Source organism: Vicia villosa, linkage group LG3 (assembly GCF_029867415.1).
Source record: "Vicia villosa cultivar HV-30 ecotype Madison, WI linkage group LG3, Vvil1.0, whole genome shotgun sequence".
Taxonomy (NCBI): domain Eukaryota; kingdom Viridiplantae; phylum Streptophyta; class Magnoliopsida; order Fabales; family Fabaceae; genus Vicia; species Vicia villosa.
The window spans coordinates 32894578-32912177 of record NC_081182.1 but is presented as its reverse complement, the minus strand read 5'-3'; the positions used below and the strand labels follow the sequence as shown (position 1 = coordinate 32912177).

The 17600-nt window shown below is 36.1% G+C and overlaps 2 protein-coding genes across 2 annotated transcripts; both read left to right on the top strand.

Annotated features, from left to right (window-relative positions):
* Nucleotides 1-411: 411 nt before the first annotated feature.
* Nucleotides 412-2348, top strand: LOC131657835 (protein FAR1-RELATED SEQUENCE 5-like). Its single transcript, XM_058927193.1, has 2 exons — nt 412-1261; nt 2014-2348. Exons 1-2 carry the CDS (start codon nt 412-414, stop codon nt 2346-2348), a joined length of 1185 nt encoding a protein of 394 aa, XP_058783176.1.
* A 630-nt stretch (nt 2349-2978) lies between these two features.
* Nucleotides 2979-3476, top strand: LOC131657834 (protein FAR-RED IMPAIRED RESPONSE 1-like). Its single transcript, XM_058927192.1, has one exon. The coding sequence runs from the start codon at nt 2979-2981 to the stop codon at nt 3474-3476; it is 498 nt and encodes a 165-aa protein (XP_058783175.1).
* The last annotated feature ends 14124 nt before the right edge of the window (nt 3477-17600 follow it).

The window sequence follows — 17600 nt, the reverse complement described above, 5'->3', positions numbered from 1 at the left end:
TCAATTTCTGAATTTCTATAGAACTGATTGTTTCACCTAATTCAACAATTCATTGAGTAATGTATGTACTGTGGTTGAGTAGTGTTACTATTCCATGAGTAATGTATATTTTGATAGAATAACCTTGCATACTTCCATGAGTAATGTGCAATATATTTTGATACCTACTGTATAATATTAAATTGAATTTTAGAATTCCCACTTCAATTTCTGATTTCTTTCTTGCAATATGTAATTACCTAATGCGAGAATTCGTCGAGTAATGTGTAATATGGTTGAGTAATGTTAGGATTCCATGAGTAATGTGCAATATATTTTGATAGAATAACCTTGACTGTGTAATATTGAATATGCATATCTATCTTTCTTATTATTAAAGTTGTAATTTGTATTTTGTAGGTTGTGTTGCTAATGGATGAGATACCGTCTTCCACAAATGTAACTCAAGATGTTGGTTCAATCTCCGATGAAAATAAAGAATCGTGGCAACATTTTATCTTCCACGACCTTTCATCAATCAAGGATTTCTATGCTAAATACGCTCATGAAAAGGGATTTAGCGTGAGAAGAAATTTGCACTCCTTCTTTGATTCTCGTAACAAAAAAACGGACATTGTGCAATATATCCGTTATGTTTGTAACAAGCATGGTTTCAAGCACGAAAGTCGGGCGGATCCTAAGAACAAGACAAACTCGGATACTCCTGTTCTCATTGAATATCAGAAACAGAAAGAACTTCCCGAGGAAAGGACTGGTTGCCCAGCTAGTATTTCGTTGAAGTATGATTCCAATGTTAAAGGTTATCACATATACAAATGGAATGTTACTCATAACCACCCTCTCCATAAACCCGAGCATTCGCATTACTTGAGATCGGCTCGAGAGATTAGTGTGCCTCAAAAACAACTTGCTATAATAAATTCAAAATCAGGCATGTCTGTAAGATCCTCCTTTCAAGTTATGCGTCAAATAGCTGGTTGTTCAAAGAACCTTGGGTATTGCTTCCAAGATTTAAAGAACTTTCTCACCACTGTTCGACAAAAGGAAATGGTTATTGGTGATGCAACTATTATCCAAGAGTATCTTAGAAACGAAGCTTTGAGGAACCCATCATTTTATTATGATATCCAAGTAGATTCTGAAGAGAACATAGCTAGTATTTTCTGGTCAGATGCAATCATGCAGCAAGACTATGAATTATTTGGTGATCTCATCAGTTTCGACACAACTTATCGAACAAATACGGAGTATCGCCCATTAGGTATGTGTTCTATTCATTTCACTACTATTATATCAAGCTTCCATTTTATTTTGTAATTATCAGTGCATTGATATATTCTCTCTACCATATTTATTTTTACATCATTATATATTAGTATAAAGATATATTCACTTTTTTAACTTTCCCCTTTTAATTTATTGTCTGTAGTTAATATATGATTCAATGTATGTAGTTAGTTTTTCATGTGAAAATGGTGGAAAATTAACAGATTTATGATTACTAGGGTTTTCTGGGACTATGATCAAATGTTCTTTTATTCAATTGCTACTTGATAAGGTTTAATTAGTAGCTTGGTGGATATTTTATTTTCTGTGCCAATTACTCTTTACTTTGAAGTCAGTGGTGAGTTTTTTTCTGTTCAAGGGTATGAGCTTTACCTTTTATTTTGGTCACTGGTTAATGATGTAGAGCTGTATTATTAACAATAACTTATGTTCAACCTTGTACTTTTTGAAACAGTGTTGATTTTAATTATATCTCAACCTAATGATTTGCAAAACATTACGATAGTTTTCCATTTTCTTTGAAAATATATCTCCCGAATTCTAGTTATCAAGATTATTAACATATTAAACATCTGCAGGTATAATAAGTAGGGCTGAGTATAAAGTGCTAATATTAGTATAAAGATATACTGATAACATCCTTTGTTTTAGGTATGACACTGCTTTTATATTGATAACATCAATTGTTTTAACTTTTTCGTGATATGTTTTTGTCATACATACCAGCTCCGTTTCTTGGATTTGACAACCACCGTAAGAGTGTATTATTTGGTTGTGCCCTGCTCTATGATGAGACTTCAGCAAGTTTTGATTGGTTGTTTACCACTTTCCTGAAGTGCATGAAAAATAAGAAACCCATTACAATTTATACAGACCAAGCTTCTGCTTTGATGAAGTCAGTTCCAAACATCTTCCCCGATGTCTTCCATGGGTTGTGTTCTTGGCACATGGGGGAGAATGCAAAGTCCAACTTAGGCTCTCGTTGCAATGGTGCATTTCTTGACGAACTACATCACTTGGTTTCGAATGTTGATGATGAGGCAGAGTTTGACTTCAATTGAAATAAGATGCTTCAAAATTGTTTTGGTGGTAAAGCCACTTCTGAATTTACTTGGCTTGTCCAGATTCATCGTAATCGTACTCAATGGTCTTCTGCTTGGGTGAAATCATACTTCACTGCCGGTTTGAAGACCACACAGTTAAGCGAGTCGTTCAATGCCTTTCTTCGCCACTTTCTTCAGCCAGACCACTCACTTGTGCAATTCTTTATCCATTTCAATGTTATGGTTGAGAAAATGCGAGATAATCATGCTGATTGTGATTTCAAGGCTGCCAATACTAGGCCAAGAAACAATTATCCCAACAGCCAACTCATGAGGTCCGTTGTCGCCAAGTATACTCCAGCATCGTTTGCATTCATTCACAAGCAATATGATCTTTCTTTCAAATATTATTATGAGGAGGATATGTCAAGAAGTTCAATTTCTAATAGAGTTTTCAAAGTGTTCACAATTCAACTTGTTCGTGATGCCGATGAGATGGATTTTGATAATGATGCCGCTGTGAATGTTTATATGTCGGTCGAAGAAGTTCCATAAAACCTTCTTCCTAATGATCAAGATCCTTTACGACTTGATGAGAGGGTTGTTACGGTAGATATTGGGAACAAGATTTTTACTTGTACCTATCGGATGTTCGAGAATCGGGGATTCTTATGTCGCCATGTTTTCAAGATATTAGACTTCTTAGGGAGTTCTGTCCAATACCAGTCCTTGAAGTCCATACCTGACCACTACATATTGAAGCGTTGGACTAAAGGAATTCGTCCATCCCTTGATGCTTTAAAACCCATCAGTATTGGAGGTATTCAAGATACTACTTTTGCACAAAGATATCAACAAGCTTCTGGTGTTATGCTTCAGATTATAACCCGTGTTTGCATGGACCCTGATGCGTGCCAATTTTTTCTTAATGCTGCAATTGAATGTGGGAAGCAAGCGGAAGAGTTGATTGTTGCTAAAGGTGTTTCCGGTCAACCTTCATCTTCCAGGTCTGCATCTTGCAAAGATACTAGTGTTGCTGAACCTCTTGTAGTTGATTCTAGTGTAAAAAAGTTCAAAAAGAGACCCAATCCAATCAGGGCTAAGAAACGGCTCAAAAGTGATTATGAGTTAGCTAGGGAGAGATAAAGATTCATCGCACGGCGGAAGAAACAAAAGAAAGAAGATGATGCTGCAAATTAGCTTTAACAATCACCAATGTTGATTGATTTTCATTATTTCTTTCCATTGTTTTAGACTATTATATTTCAGTCTACTATTTCAAATTTTCATCATACTGTAAGCAGAATTTTATATTTCATTCTACAATTTGATTGTTTTAGTTATTGCCAATTTAGCTTCTGCTACATACTATTGAATTTGCTTAAAGTAATAACTTTGGATAGGCAAACTTATTTCTCATGTAATAACCACATGAAGTACTTAATGCAATAGCTCTTTTATGTGTTTTCAATCTCTCTGTTGCACATGCAGAATGCCTTTGAAATAAATGGCTTCATGTGTTTGTTTAGATTTAATTATAATAAGCCTTAAGATGGTTATGATCTATGATCCAGGCAATTGGACATTACTGCAATGAGTTACAGTTTTTGAACCTTGGATGGTGTGAACAAATCTGTATGAATTTGTGGTAGGGCATCATACATAGACTTTCAAATCTGTATGGTTTTATGGAAGGATGTTAATATGATGTTAAATTTCTTTGATTTGTATTTTTCTAAATGAGAAATGCACTTCTAGAAATTGATTTTTATGGAGTGATTTGAAGGAAAATGGAATCTGTACTGGTAAAAGAAACTTTAATAAATATAGCTATTTTACAAACAGCAAATTTGCTACGATACACGTGAACTTTAATAAAGAAATGCTCTTTTCATGATTTGACTATGAAACAGTGAAAAGGTCCAAAATAGAGTTGGTAGAACATGTATTTATATCCAATGAAAATGTATTGATTTCAAATTTTAATTAACACGTAGAACATGTATTTACACGTAGAAAATGCATGTTCTCTAGATAGTGAGACATCGTTGCAGAGCAAACAAATATTATTAACATTGAGAATCCGCATCAATATGGAACAGGACAGTAGCTTTAAAGAAACAATTTGTCCAAATTTAAGCTTAAAGAAACAATTTGCTCATACAAGTCAAACTTAATCAATTCTAGAAACCAACATTCTTACTACACAATTCAATATAGAGTTTTTTTCCTTTTTGTCCTATGTTTTTTTGTCTTCTTCCCGGCTTCTTTCTCAAGGACTTGTGCCATAGAACATTCTTCCTCTTCTTCACCCAAGTTAGGGGCTGACTTCTTTGTCTTCACCTTTTTTTCGTTCTTCTCTGCTTCTTTCTCCAAGTCATCCTCCATAGCACATGCAGCCTCTTCTTCTGCCAATGTCAGAGCTAACTTTGTCAAGTTTTGAAGCAGCTCATTGTCCTCACGCTTCAAGATGTCTAGCAACACTTTTACTCTTTGAATCTCCATGAAATCATCTTGCTCTTCATTTGTCATCATATCCCAATGCTTAAAAAAATCCCAAATTGCAGCTTGCTTGCTATCCCATTTCTCAATATATGTCAGAACAAATAGCCCGCATGATTTCCTATCATGTTGTAAAGGCAATTTCACATCCTCCCAACTCCATTGACTAAAGTCTATAGGTTCATTTCTCTTAGCATTTATCAACTTCATCCCATATCTCACTTTCCACTTCCCCCAGTTGTCCCATTCATCTTCTTTTTGAAATGTGAACCTTTCACAACTATTCAGAAATCCGAACCTCTGTTCTTTGAAATCAATCACATATGCAGCATAGTGACTCTTCAATTAAACTGGGAAAAACCAATGTAATGATGAAAAGAAATCATGAGTACAATAATCAACATGGAACTTAATACTATCAAAACAGATTACTCAATACAGATTACTCAGTACAGATTACTCAATACTATCAACAATTGAGAAGTTAGGTATATATGCATCCACAATTCCAACCAGAAGTATGTATTGTTGTTACACACGTAGACACATGCTAGAAACTTGAAACACTGTTTTTATTCAAAACAAAATATCCAACCAACCTTTCATCTACATCACATATATGTTCTTTAACACTTTATCTTAATATGGATAGGTTAGTTCAAGGTCCACCATTTGCAAGATAAATCTCTAAACCCCCTAATATTGATATTTGAGACCCAAGTGCAACATCTTCTGCAGTAATTAATAATGTTTTGATTTGCATACAAATCTAGCTAGGTACATACATATATGGAACAAGTTAGGGGAAGCTACTAGTACTATTTACTACATAGTACATAGAGACTTTATGGAGTATATTGTTAATTGACATCAGATAATAAATTAATTACTTTACTGTAATGATGAAAAGAATTCATGAGTACAATAATCAACATGGAACTTAGTACTATCAAAACAGATTACTCAATACAGATTACTCAGTACAGATTACTCAGTACAGATTACTCAATACTATCAACATATTAATCAAAACAGATTGCTATAGCTAACCTTGTAATTAATCAAAACGGATTACTACTCAATACTATCAACATATTACTTAAACATTATTGAATATTATCCTACATATTTTCTATGCACAGTAACTTGCGCCTATTTATACTATGTATACTATTATGTAGATGTAACGCCGCAACAATATATTTACAATATGTTCAATACTAGCACAAATATTAAGCAAAAATGTACTTACATATTCAGGATTTTCCATGTCTATATCATTCAAATCCATGTATTTGAGCTGTCTTACTAAATCTTCTGCATACTCGGCCACTACACGGGCTTCTCTATGATCCTTTTTGCGTCTAGTGATCTTGACGCCATGCTCAAACTATGTGCAAATAATTATAACAAAATACATTTATTATGGGAATTTAAACAATGAAGATATTGTAAATTTTAGTTAATTAAAACTAATCAATATGTGATACTTACTTCATATGTAACCGGGAATATGAACCTTTTCATCTTTCCTTTCATCATCTCTTTTTTATTCAAGAAACTAAAATAGTTTCCAATGACATCCCCCTCTAACTTACAATCCTTCTTGAGACAAAATAAGGATCCCCTGTTAAGGTTGTCTAACATCTCGCATTTGTCTTGGAACAATACCTCCCTTCATGTTAAAATCATTATCAATTAGAGATGAAATATAATGAATCTCATTTAAAAATTGAAGTTAAAAAAAATATTAAATGGCTGGAATTAAAAAATCAACGTACATAGCTCCTCCATTTGCTTCTGCCAATGTCCACGCATAGTTGACCAATTGTGTGTCTTCCTCACTCAATTTTGCCTTCTTCATTTGCATTACATATGGGGATCTAAAGTATTGTGACAATGCTGAGATCCTTTTTGGAAGCGGAAACTGTTCATTTTGTGGTATGTTCTCCAAAAGTGTGTACGTTGCCACATCAGATGGTGACTTTCTACTTTCTTCCACTGGTAATACTACTTCCAATGATATAGGAGTACTGAATCCTAGACTAAAAGAAGGCTGACCCTAATCAGAATCATTCATCTCAGTTGTATCACCATGCTTCTCTTGACTTTCTTTTTCAGGCTGATTTGCATCATCTTCTTTTCCGGGCTGTTCTGCATCATCCTCTTTATCAACTAAATTTCTTGTTCTTCAAGCCCATGTTCCGAATCATCATCCTTGTCTTCACTCTCAACCAATTCAGGACTTGCATTTCTAGGCTCATGTGCAGCATCCTCTTTATCTCCAACTTCTTTTCCCGTATTAGAACGATGCTCCTTTTCTCCAACTTCTTTTCCTTTTCTCATTGAAGACTCAGCTTCCTCTGCCTGTTTGACCCAATAAGTCTTCCAATCTGCCCAAAACTTCAGCTTTTCATCACAAATTTTTATTTGTTTTTTAGCCTGCAATGTACATAAAAGCACTCAAATCAATAGCCACATATTACTCAAACTAAGCATGTATAGCCACATATTAAACATGTACTCTCAAACAGTAATACTGAATACTAAAATAACAATGAATAGCCATATATTATGCAATACTCAATACTAAAACTGTAGCACTCAATACTGAATATTAAAATAACATTGAATGGTCATATATTACACAATACTTGATACTCAAATAACAATGAATGACCATATACTAAGCATTACTCAATACTCAATACTGCTAATTGTCGCGGGCGAAAAATCGTTTTGTTCCTCTTTTTTGTGGGATGAGACACCTGATGCCTTCTTTGGGCTCGAGTGCTCAAAAAATGATTTTTCTTTTGTACCGACCAAACTTTTTATTGTTTCCAAAGTAGGAAAAGGAAAAAAGCTGCAATAACCTAAAAAGTGGGGGAGAGATTCCGGGTAAGAGGGTTGGTTATACGAAGGGAAGGTATTAGCACCCAACGTATCTATAGTACTCTATAGGTTTCTTTGTTTTGTTTATTCCATTCTTGTTGTGGTGGAGGTTCTTGTGAAATAGGAGGGACCTAAGGTGATTGTTTGATTATGCTCGCAAAGATCATCGCGATCCTCTGCATACATATCCCTTAGAGGGAATCAGAGCATCTGTAGCTCGGGGTCTACGGGTGCTAAGGTTTGAATGGTTTTTTTTGTTTTGTTTTGCTCGCCAAGGATCGACCTTGTGCCTACGTATTCTCAAAGGGATGTTGAGAAAGTCAGAGCAATCGTAGTTCCCACTTATGCTAGTGGAAGCAAAGGATAAGAGACAAATGTCATCTAAATGCTAGATGTATCTAATCTATATCATCACATACATCTGTTTGATTTTTGTTTGAAAATCTTTTCATTATAAGCCCGGGGCCATGCCACTTAGGGTGCTTAGAATGATAAAGATGTTTTTGTGTTTAACCAGCCTTGTGGCAAAAGTTTCAATGAAGTCAGCCTTGTGACAAAAACTTTGATTAATCAGCCAGCCTTGTGGCAAAAGTTTCAATGAAGTCAGCCTTGTGACAAAAACTTTGATTAATCAGCCAGCCTTGTGGCAAAAGTTTCAATGAAGTCAGCCTTGTGACAAAAACTTTGATTAATCATCCAGTACGGTGGTAAAACAGTTTGATTGATTAGCCAGCCTTGTGGCAAAAAGAAGTTTGATTGATTAGCCAGCCTTGTGGCAAAAAAGTTTGATTTTGATTGATTGATTGTTTGTGATGATATAAAAGAGATACTCCTAGCATAGAGATGAAAAATGTCTAATCTCCTAGGGTATTTGTTTTGGATATTGGGGATGCTTATAAGAAGCCCGTGGGTCCTTGTACGAAGCCCAAGAGGAGGCTATCCGAGGGTCCTTGTATTGTAAGCCCAAGAGGAGGCTATGGGAGGGACAATCCAGGGTCCTTGCATTGTAAGCCCAAGAGGAGGCTATGGGAGGGTCACTTGTTTGTACAAAGCCCAAGGGGAGACATGGTATAGTTGGTTTGAGCTCTTAGAGCGATTTCACCGGGAAACCATACTCTATGTCCTAACCTAAACTAGTGGAGATTCTTTGCACGAAGCCCAATAGGAGGCTATGGGGAACCTAGTGTTGTACTAAGTTGAATAAGCATATATAACACAATCACAAGTATGAACAAGTACGAACAAACATGAACAAGTACATGAACAGATATGAACAGTTATACATATATGACAAAGTGTGTGTATATAATGGAGTTTATGAAGGAAATATACCTGTAAGCATGATCCATTTGTATACACAGGGCTTGGGACTCACACTCGGGGAGAGGTCCACTTGAATTTATTCAAAGCTATGTAAACAGGTATTTATAAAGGGGCTTGGGACTTATACCTACATGGAGGCCCATGATATTTTTGGGAAGATTTAAAGAAAACCTTCATTTTTGGTTTGTTATTCAAAGTTAAAAAAAACACATTGATTGAGATATGTACAAAAGGCGTACAATGAAATACCTAATTTCATGTACTGGAATGGGTATGTACAAAAGGGCTTGGGGCTTATACCTACATGGAGGCCCATGGTATATTTACAAAACATGGTTGATCGTTTTATTTACAGACGCGTCGTTTGTTGTTTTGAAAACAGTTTGAAAAGTATTGTTTTGAAAGAGTTTTCTATACAAAGAAAAACTGTATAAAAGGAAAAAGGAGTGGGTCTTATACTCTCTAATATTCGAGAGGCCCCTGTTTTATTTTCATAAAACAGGGTGGATGGTTTTGAAAATGATTTGAATGTTTTTTGAAAGAACTGTTTGGAAGCAATTTGGAAAAAGTTTTCTGTTAAAAACTGTACAAAGAAAAACGAAAGGGACTTATACTCTCTAATATTCGAGAGGCCCCACATCGTTTTGAAAATCAATTGATCAATTAAAAAGATTTAATCAATAGTTTTCTTTGAAAATCAAAAGAAAATGGTTTATCGTTTTTGAAAAGAATCGCGATCGCTTATTTAAAACGATTTGAATTTTGAAAGAAGTTAATTTAATCAAGATAAACAAAAAGATTGTCTTCAATTGACACTTAGATGATTAGGGTTTGCTCAAAAAATATTTACAAGTGATTAAGTTTGAGAAATCAAGTGAAAAACAATATTTAAAAGTATTAAAAAACACTTAAAATATGTTATTTTAAACTTAATTAAAAATGTATTAAACAAATATATTTTTGTGATTTTTTTTGATATTCATAAAATACATATATAAAATAATAAGTGTGTAAAAAATGAAGTAAAAATAATTAATTTTGATTGGTTAAAATGATTAATGAAATTGTGAAGAAATTAAAGAAAACAAGTGGTAAAAAAGAATGGTTTTGGCATGGATAAGTGTTGAACTCGTGACCTGAGGGTTACCACTCAAAACACTTACCAGTTGAGCCACGCGCTTGGCTTGTCATGTAATAGCTCCAGTTAAAAATATTTGAAACCAACTTCAGGAATACACAAAACCAAATAAATCACACAAAATAGCAAAAGGGGGGTCCCTGTGGTTCGAACCCGCGCCCTTATTGATCAAAGACTTATAACGCACATGCTTGCCACTTGGGTGGCTGTTACATCCGGTAATAAAATACACTTAACACAATATATTACCAGCCAAGTTCTAAAAATGAAGTTTCCCACTTCATCTTCTTCATTTAAACCGAGAAACAACAATGGTGGACAACATTCGAGATCCTTCGTTTCTCAACCAAATCAAAAACTTTAAACATGAATCTTGCTCAGTTTTTCATCACGAATTCAATCATATAAATCATGAAAGCTATAAATCAAAGATAAGCATGAATTTTGGAAATCCCAAATTAAACCCTAACTGAACAAACTCAAAATTCTCAGAGCATGGTTGATTTTAATGGAAGTTATGGATTCAGTTAGCTTTAGCATGATCATATGAACAATTTACTTTACAAAATTTATGTTAAATATGCATGAATGATCACATTAGAAAACGCATAAAAAACTCACCTTGGTTGGAATTTGCAGAACTTGAGAGAGTGCTTCCAGATGCAAACTTTCGATCCTATTAGCTTCCTTGAGTGTATTTGAGTGTGTTCCAACCCCTAACTTGCTTTGAAACTTGTTGAAACTCCATGACCAAATCAAAGTGCAGCATGCTGATTTTTGAATGAGAGAGCTTGATTGGCACGATACCAGTTGCAATTTTATGGTTTGGATGAATTCTATATGATGTATATGAGGTGTTGGAAGTGGAAATTTGAGGGATGCACGAGTGGATTTTGTTTTGGCAAGTTTTGGCTCACTTTGTGCATAAATGGAGGTTGAAGAGTGATTATGTGTTTTGGGTGTTTTTGAGAGGTGTGAATGGTTCACACAACTTCCATATGATGTTTAGGAAGTGTTAGAAGCATCACTTTGCTTAAAACTTCAAAGGTTTGGAAATTGGTATTTCTCCCTCTTTGAAAACTCATGAAACTTACAACTTAAGAAAGAAAGAGAAAACCAATTCTTTGAGAGGTTTTGGTGTAAGTTTTAAGTGAAATAGAAACCTCTATTTATAGGCAAACATTCTGATATGGTGAGAGCAAGGAATGGCTTGGATGGTTTGCAACTTGGCTTAAGAGGTAAGATAGAATCTTTTCATTTAATGCTTTAGGTTAAAAACCTAAACCATGGTTAAAGAACTCAAGTGCTAATATATTCTCTCCAATCTGATCTTTAGAGATAAGAATCTTGCTGTCATCATTCTATTTGGTCATTTCTTGCATTATTGGTCACATAGTGTTCATAACTTAGTGAAGAAATGGTGAAAATTCAAGCATAATGGTCACTAATGTCAAATTTCAAAACCATAGCTACACTCCATATTTTTTCATGCTCTTGGACATTTTGGAAAGCTCATGTTACATACTTCAAAACCCTAGTTGAAAGTTTCTTCAAGACCTTTAAGGAAATGGGTGAAAAAGATCCATGAACTTTGAAGAAAATGAAGTTTTAAGTGAAATTTTCATAAGATGCCAACTTTGAAGCTCCATATCTCTTAAATGGTTGATCTTATGGAAAAAAATTATATGTGTCAAAGTTGTTTATTGGATCAAAATCTACAACTTTCATGTTGGAAGTTTTTTTCAGTTTGTAGGTGAAATTTTGAGAAATTCCCTTTCAAAGTTTGGAAAAAACCATTGAAAAACACTTAGAATTTTTCTAAGTATGGAAAGTCAAACTTTTGACTTTTTGATTCTTGATTGATTTTCTTGATTTTTCTTGATCAAATGACTTCATATATCATATATTGATGATTTTTAACTTCAAAAGTCATGGTTGACCAAAATTCCCCAAAAGTCAATGGTGATCTTGTTGAGTTGACTTTTTCAGACGAATCGCGTTTCTGGAGATTTCAAATGAAACAGGCTATCCTCACCATATGAATGGTATGAATGGATCATATTGAAGCATTAGAGGATATTAAGCCATGGTTTGAGTTGTGACACCATGTCCTGATTAAAAAGTCAGTTATTCAGTGAATTAGGTCAAAAACCCTAATTGTCGACCAGATGAAATTGATGACTGTGGATCTTGAATTGAGATGTAATTTCCATTGGATGTTGTCATAGGGAATATTTGAAGATGATTGAGACCTTTGATTGACTTCCTGGGGGATTTTTAGGGTTTCCCAAATGTGATCCCTGATTTCAGTCCCTGATAGTTCAAAACCCTGATCTGAGGATTTGTCTGATCAATCTTTGTGTAGGAGATGTTATGAGCCAATGGATTAGGTCAAAATGATGCACTTGAGGTCTTGATATCATGTCCCAAGTCATTATGTCAAATCCTGAGCTAAAGTCAGGAGTGTGCTATCTTCAGTCAAAACCCTAATTCAGTCGATTCAGAGCCTTTGAGCTTGTTGAGATGGATCTCTGAGGACCAAATGTTGATTGTTGATGAAGATGATTCATTTGAGATGAAGGGGGAACAAAACCCTAATTGATTGGTATTTGTACTGATGAGTGATTTCCTGATTAAATCCTGCTGAATCACAAGTAACAAACACAAGCTATGCAATTTGTTAGAGATGCAAATGATGCATATGCAAATGATATGAGGTGGTATCTTAGGTCAAAAATTGGGGTATGACAGATGCCCCTATTTAAGTTTCTTCAACCTGAGACATGAAGATTGAAAATCTTCGTTTTGATAGGGTGGAAGAGACTTAAATATCAGAAGACGCGAATTTTGGACCTAAGATACCAAAATTGCGAATGATGCAAGGATATCTTTACCGAGGGATATCAAGAACTGACTCCACTGGGGACAAGAGATTGGGAAGGATGTCTCAATCCGTTTTAGGAAAAGAATCCGTTTTTCGGGAAAGCAAGTGTATGCTTCACCGGGGTATGATAGCTTTGTAAGAAAAGCTTACCTATCAACATTATCGACTATCAGCATGGGGATAGACTTGTTTAATAATGCGAAGGTGAAAGGTATGAAACTGTATTACCGACTACCAGCGTTGTGATAGACTTGACAAGGTAAAAAGAGTTTCAAAGGTTCGGTTAATATTATCGACTATCAGCATGATGATAGACATGTTTAATAATATAACCAGAACAAAAGGTTACCGACTACCAGCCTCGTGATAGTGGTTTTGAAGACATGATCAATTATCAGCCGAGTGATAAAATGATCCTGGAGACTTTGCTAGGGAAATTACTGGTTATTCAGCCTTGTGAACAGTAATAAGGCCCTGATCGTCAAATGATCTTCATGATTGATTTCCTTGAGAGGAAAATTTTTGAAAGAAACATAAACTGCTCAGATGATGAGGCTATTGTTTATGGTCTGTTTTTTCACGACTCTATTTGAGGAGTTGGTATTTTGAACCTCTGGTAAAGACAAGGTTCTAACCAAGAATGAATTGGAACGAGACAGTCAAACAAGACTTTGTACCTATGAGGAATGAACTCAAACTGGGGATTTTCTCCTTTGTTTTTGAGAGGAGAAACTGAAGCAACCTTCTTCCACGAGGAATGATCTCAGTGGGGAACTGGAGAAAGAAAATGTTTTTTTCTGCTTATGGGTGACAACCTACTGGAGAGATGACACGCCCATACTTGTCTCTTTTTTCTTTTCTTTTTTTTCTTTTTTTTTTTCTTTTTGAGGATAAATATATCCTAAACAAGTAAGTATTGAAAAATGCAAGAATGCATAAATGATGCAAATATGTATGAATGATGAATGTCATGAATGTAGCATGCATACTGACAATACTGACTGACAATGAAGTATATACTGGAGAAGGACCGACGTCGCAATACAACCAGATACTTGGCAAATGTTCTTCAATACGGTGTAGATAACACAGGTGATGAATGATGCTTCGTGCTTTAAACTTCTCTGGGGAAGATAAGCATCTTTTCTTATTGAGATGGAAGAACCTATTCACTGGAGATTGGCATCTTCGTCACTAGGGATAAAAGACCTTCTTCACTGGGGATAGAAGAGCTTTTTTACCTCGAGGGATAATTGCTTCAAGAATTCTTTTCTGGGACAAGAATACCGTTGTTTCAACAATTTTTCAGGGAGAATCCTTTTGTTCATCCTATGGAGACGACTGCTGATGTTCCTTCCGTTGTTCACAACTCAAAGGAAAATTTCGCTTTTATTTTGAAAAAGAAAAGTGAAGTAAATTCATTTAAAACTTATTTTTTTCTTTTTTCTTTTCAAAAGTGAATAACACAATTAAAGCGTCATTTTGTAAGCTAAAAGAAATTAGAGATTGCAAACAAATGGGCACAAGGCTCAAATTTATTTAATAGGATAGTAATCAGCTAAAGGCGTGATTCCATGGAGTATTTACAAAAGTTGGAAATGGTAATTTTGCGGAAAAGGCTACATTGAAAGCAATAACCACTATTCCCCCTAAACAACTTTGAGTTCCAACTGTGCTTGTCGCTTCAGATTGGCGATGATTTGATCGAAGATCCTTTGATGAAGAAGACGATTCAGGTGACGAAGTATGGACTGATGCAGTTACTTTGTCATAAATCCCTAATTTTTGCCTAGATTGCCCTTTCAGGTTTTCAATCTACCAGGATGAATTTTTTCTGTTTATTGTCTCTAATTTTTGCCTGGACCGCCCTTTCAGGTTTTCAGTCCACCGAGACGCTCATTTTTGCCTAAGTCGCCCTTTGCGGGTTTTCGACTTACCGAGCTGTTCTTTTGTATTTTTTAGACAAAGTATTTCTTGACTGCATCAGCATTCACAGGATATGGGAGTTCGTCACCATCCATGGTTGCAAGAGTCATGGCGCCGCCAGAAAATGTTCTTTTGACAACATACGGGCCTTCGTAATTAGGAGACCATTTGCCCCTAGAATCTGGTTGAAAAGACAAGATCTTTTTAAGCACGAGGTCGCCTTCTCGAAATTCACGAGGTCGAACCTTTTTATTGAAGGCTTGTTTCATCCTTGCTTGGTATAACTGTCCATGGCATAGAGCAGTCATACGTTTTTCTTCGATTAAGTTCAACTGATCGTATCTGCTTTGACACCATTCAGCCTCTGATAACTTAGTTTCCATGAGGACTCTCATTGATGGGATTTCAACTTCTACGGGGAGCACAACTTCCATGCCGTATACTAGAGAAAAGGGAGTTGCCCCTGTTGAAGTACGCACTGAAGTACGGTACCCATGTAAAGCAAATGGCAGCATTTCATGCCAATCTTTGTAAGTGACGACCATTTTCTGGACGATCTTCTTAATGTTCTTGTTGGCAGCTTCGACGGCGCCGTTCATTTTTGGTCTGTAAGGAGAAGAGTTATGATGCTCAATCTTGAATTCCTCACATAATTCTTTCATCATCTTGTTGTTCAAGTTTGAACCATTGTCAGTAATGATCTTGCTAGGAACACCATATCGGCAAATGATGTTATTCTTGATAAACCTCACAACCACTTGTCTTGTGACATTGGCGTAAGATGCTGCTTCGACCCATTTGGTGAAGTAATCAATTGCTACCAAGATGAAACGATGACCGTTTGAAGCTTTTGGTTCGATCATTCCAATCATGTCGATACCCCACATGGAGAAAGGCCATGGAGATGAGAGAACGTTGAGTAGAGTCGGTGGCACATGGATCTTATCCGCGTAGATCTAGCACTTGTGACATCTCTTCACGTGTTTATAACAATCAGATTCCATTGTCAACCAATAGTAACCTGCTCTTAAGATCTTTTTGGACATTGCATGCCCATTTGAATGAGTTCCAAAGGACCCTTCATGCACTTCATGCATTAACATGTCTGCTTCGTGTCTGTCCACGCATCTGAGCAAAACCATGTCGAAGTTTCTTTTGTATAGCACATCTCCATTCAGGAAGAAACTGCCAGAAAGCCTCCTTAGAGTTTTCTTATCTTTGTTTGATGCCCCAAGCGGGTACTCTTGAGTTTGAAGGAAGCGTTTGATGTCGTGGAACCACGGTTTATCATCGATGACTGCTTCAGTTGCAAACACATAGGCGGGCCTTTCAAGGCGCGTGATTCTGACTTTAGGCACATCATTCCAGTGACTAACTTTGAACATGGAAGACAGAGTGGCCAAGGCGTCTGCCATTCGATTCTGATCTCGAGGTATATGATGCAATTCAACCTTGTTGAAGAAAGTCAACAGACGTCTTGCATAATCTCTGTAAGGAATCAAGCCAGGGTGGTAAGTTTCCCACTTATCTTTGATTTGGTTGATCACAAGGGCTGAATCTCCATATATGTCTAGGATTTTGATCCTTAAGTCAATGGCTTCTTCGAGACCCATGATACAAGCTTCATATTCTGCGATGTTGTTGGTGCAATCAAATAGCAATCTGGCGGAGAATGGGATATGAGTACCCTTGGGAGTGATGATGATTGCCCCAATTCCATTGCCAAAAGCGTTTACTGCTCCATCAAAAATTAGGCCCCATCTTGATCCAGGATCAGGACCTTCTTCAGGTAATGGTTCGTCATAATCTTTCATTTTCAAGTACATGACATCTTCATCAGGAAAGTCAAACTTGAGAGACTGATATTCATTAATTGGTTGATGCGCCAAATGATCGGCGAGAATGCTTCCTTTGACGGCTTTTTGAGCACGGTATTCAATGTCATATTCGGATAACAGCATTTGCCATCGGGCAATCCTTCCTGTTAAGGCAGGCTTTTCAAAGACATACTTGATCGGATCCATTTTGGAGATTAACCAAGTAGTATTGTTGATCATGTATTGGCGAAGACGTTTTGAAGCCCAAGCCAAAGCACAACATGTTTTTTCGAGCATGGAGTAACGAGACTCACAGTCTGTGAATTTCTTACTCAAGTAATAGATGGCATGCTCCTTCTTACCGGTTTCATCTTGTTGTCCAAGCATACAACCCATGGATTCTTCTAACACAGTAAGGTACATGATTAATGGTCTTCCTTCAACCGGAGGAATCAATATTGGTGGTTCTAACAGGTATTCCTTGATACTGTCGAGCGCTTTCTGGCAATCTTCAGTCCATACAACCCCTTGATCTTTGCGGAGAAGCTTGAAAATTGGCCCACAAGTAGCAGTCATTTGAGAGATAAATCTGGAGATATAGTTTAATCGTCCGAGAAATCCTCTTACTTGCTTTTCAGTTTTTGGTGCAGGCATCTCTTGAATAGCTCTGACTTTGTCGGGATCTACTTCAATACCTCTTTGGCTGACAATGAAACCCAAGAGTTTTCCAGATCTAACCCCAAAAGTACATTTGTTAGGATTCAAGCGAAGCTGATATTTCCTTAGTC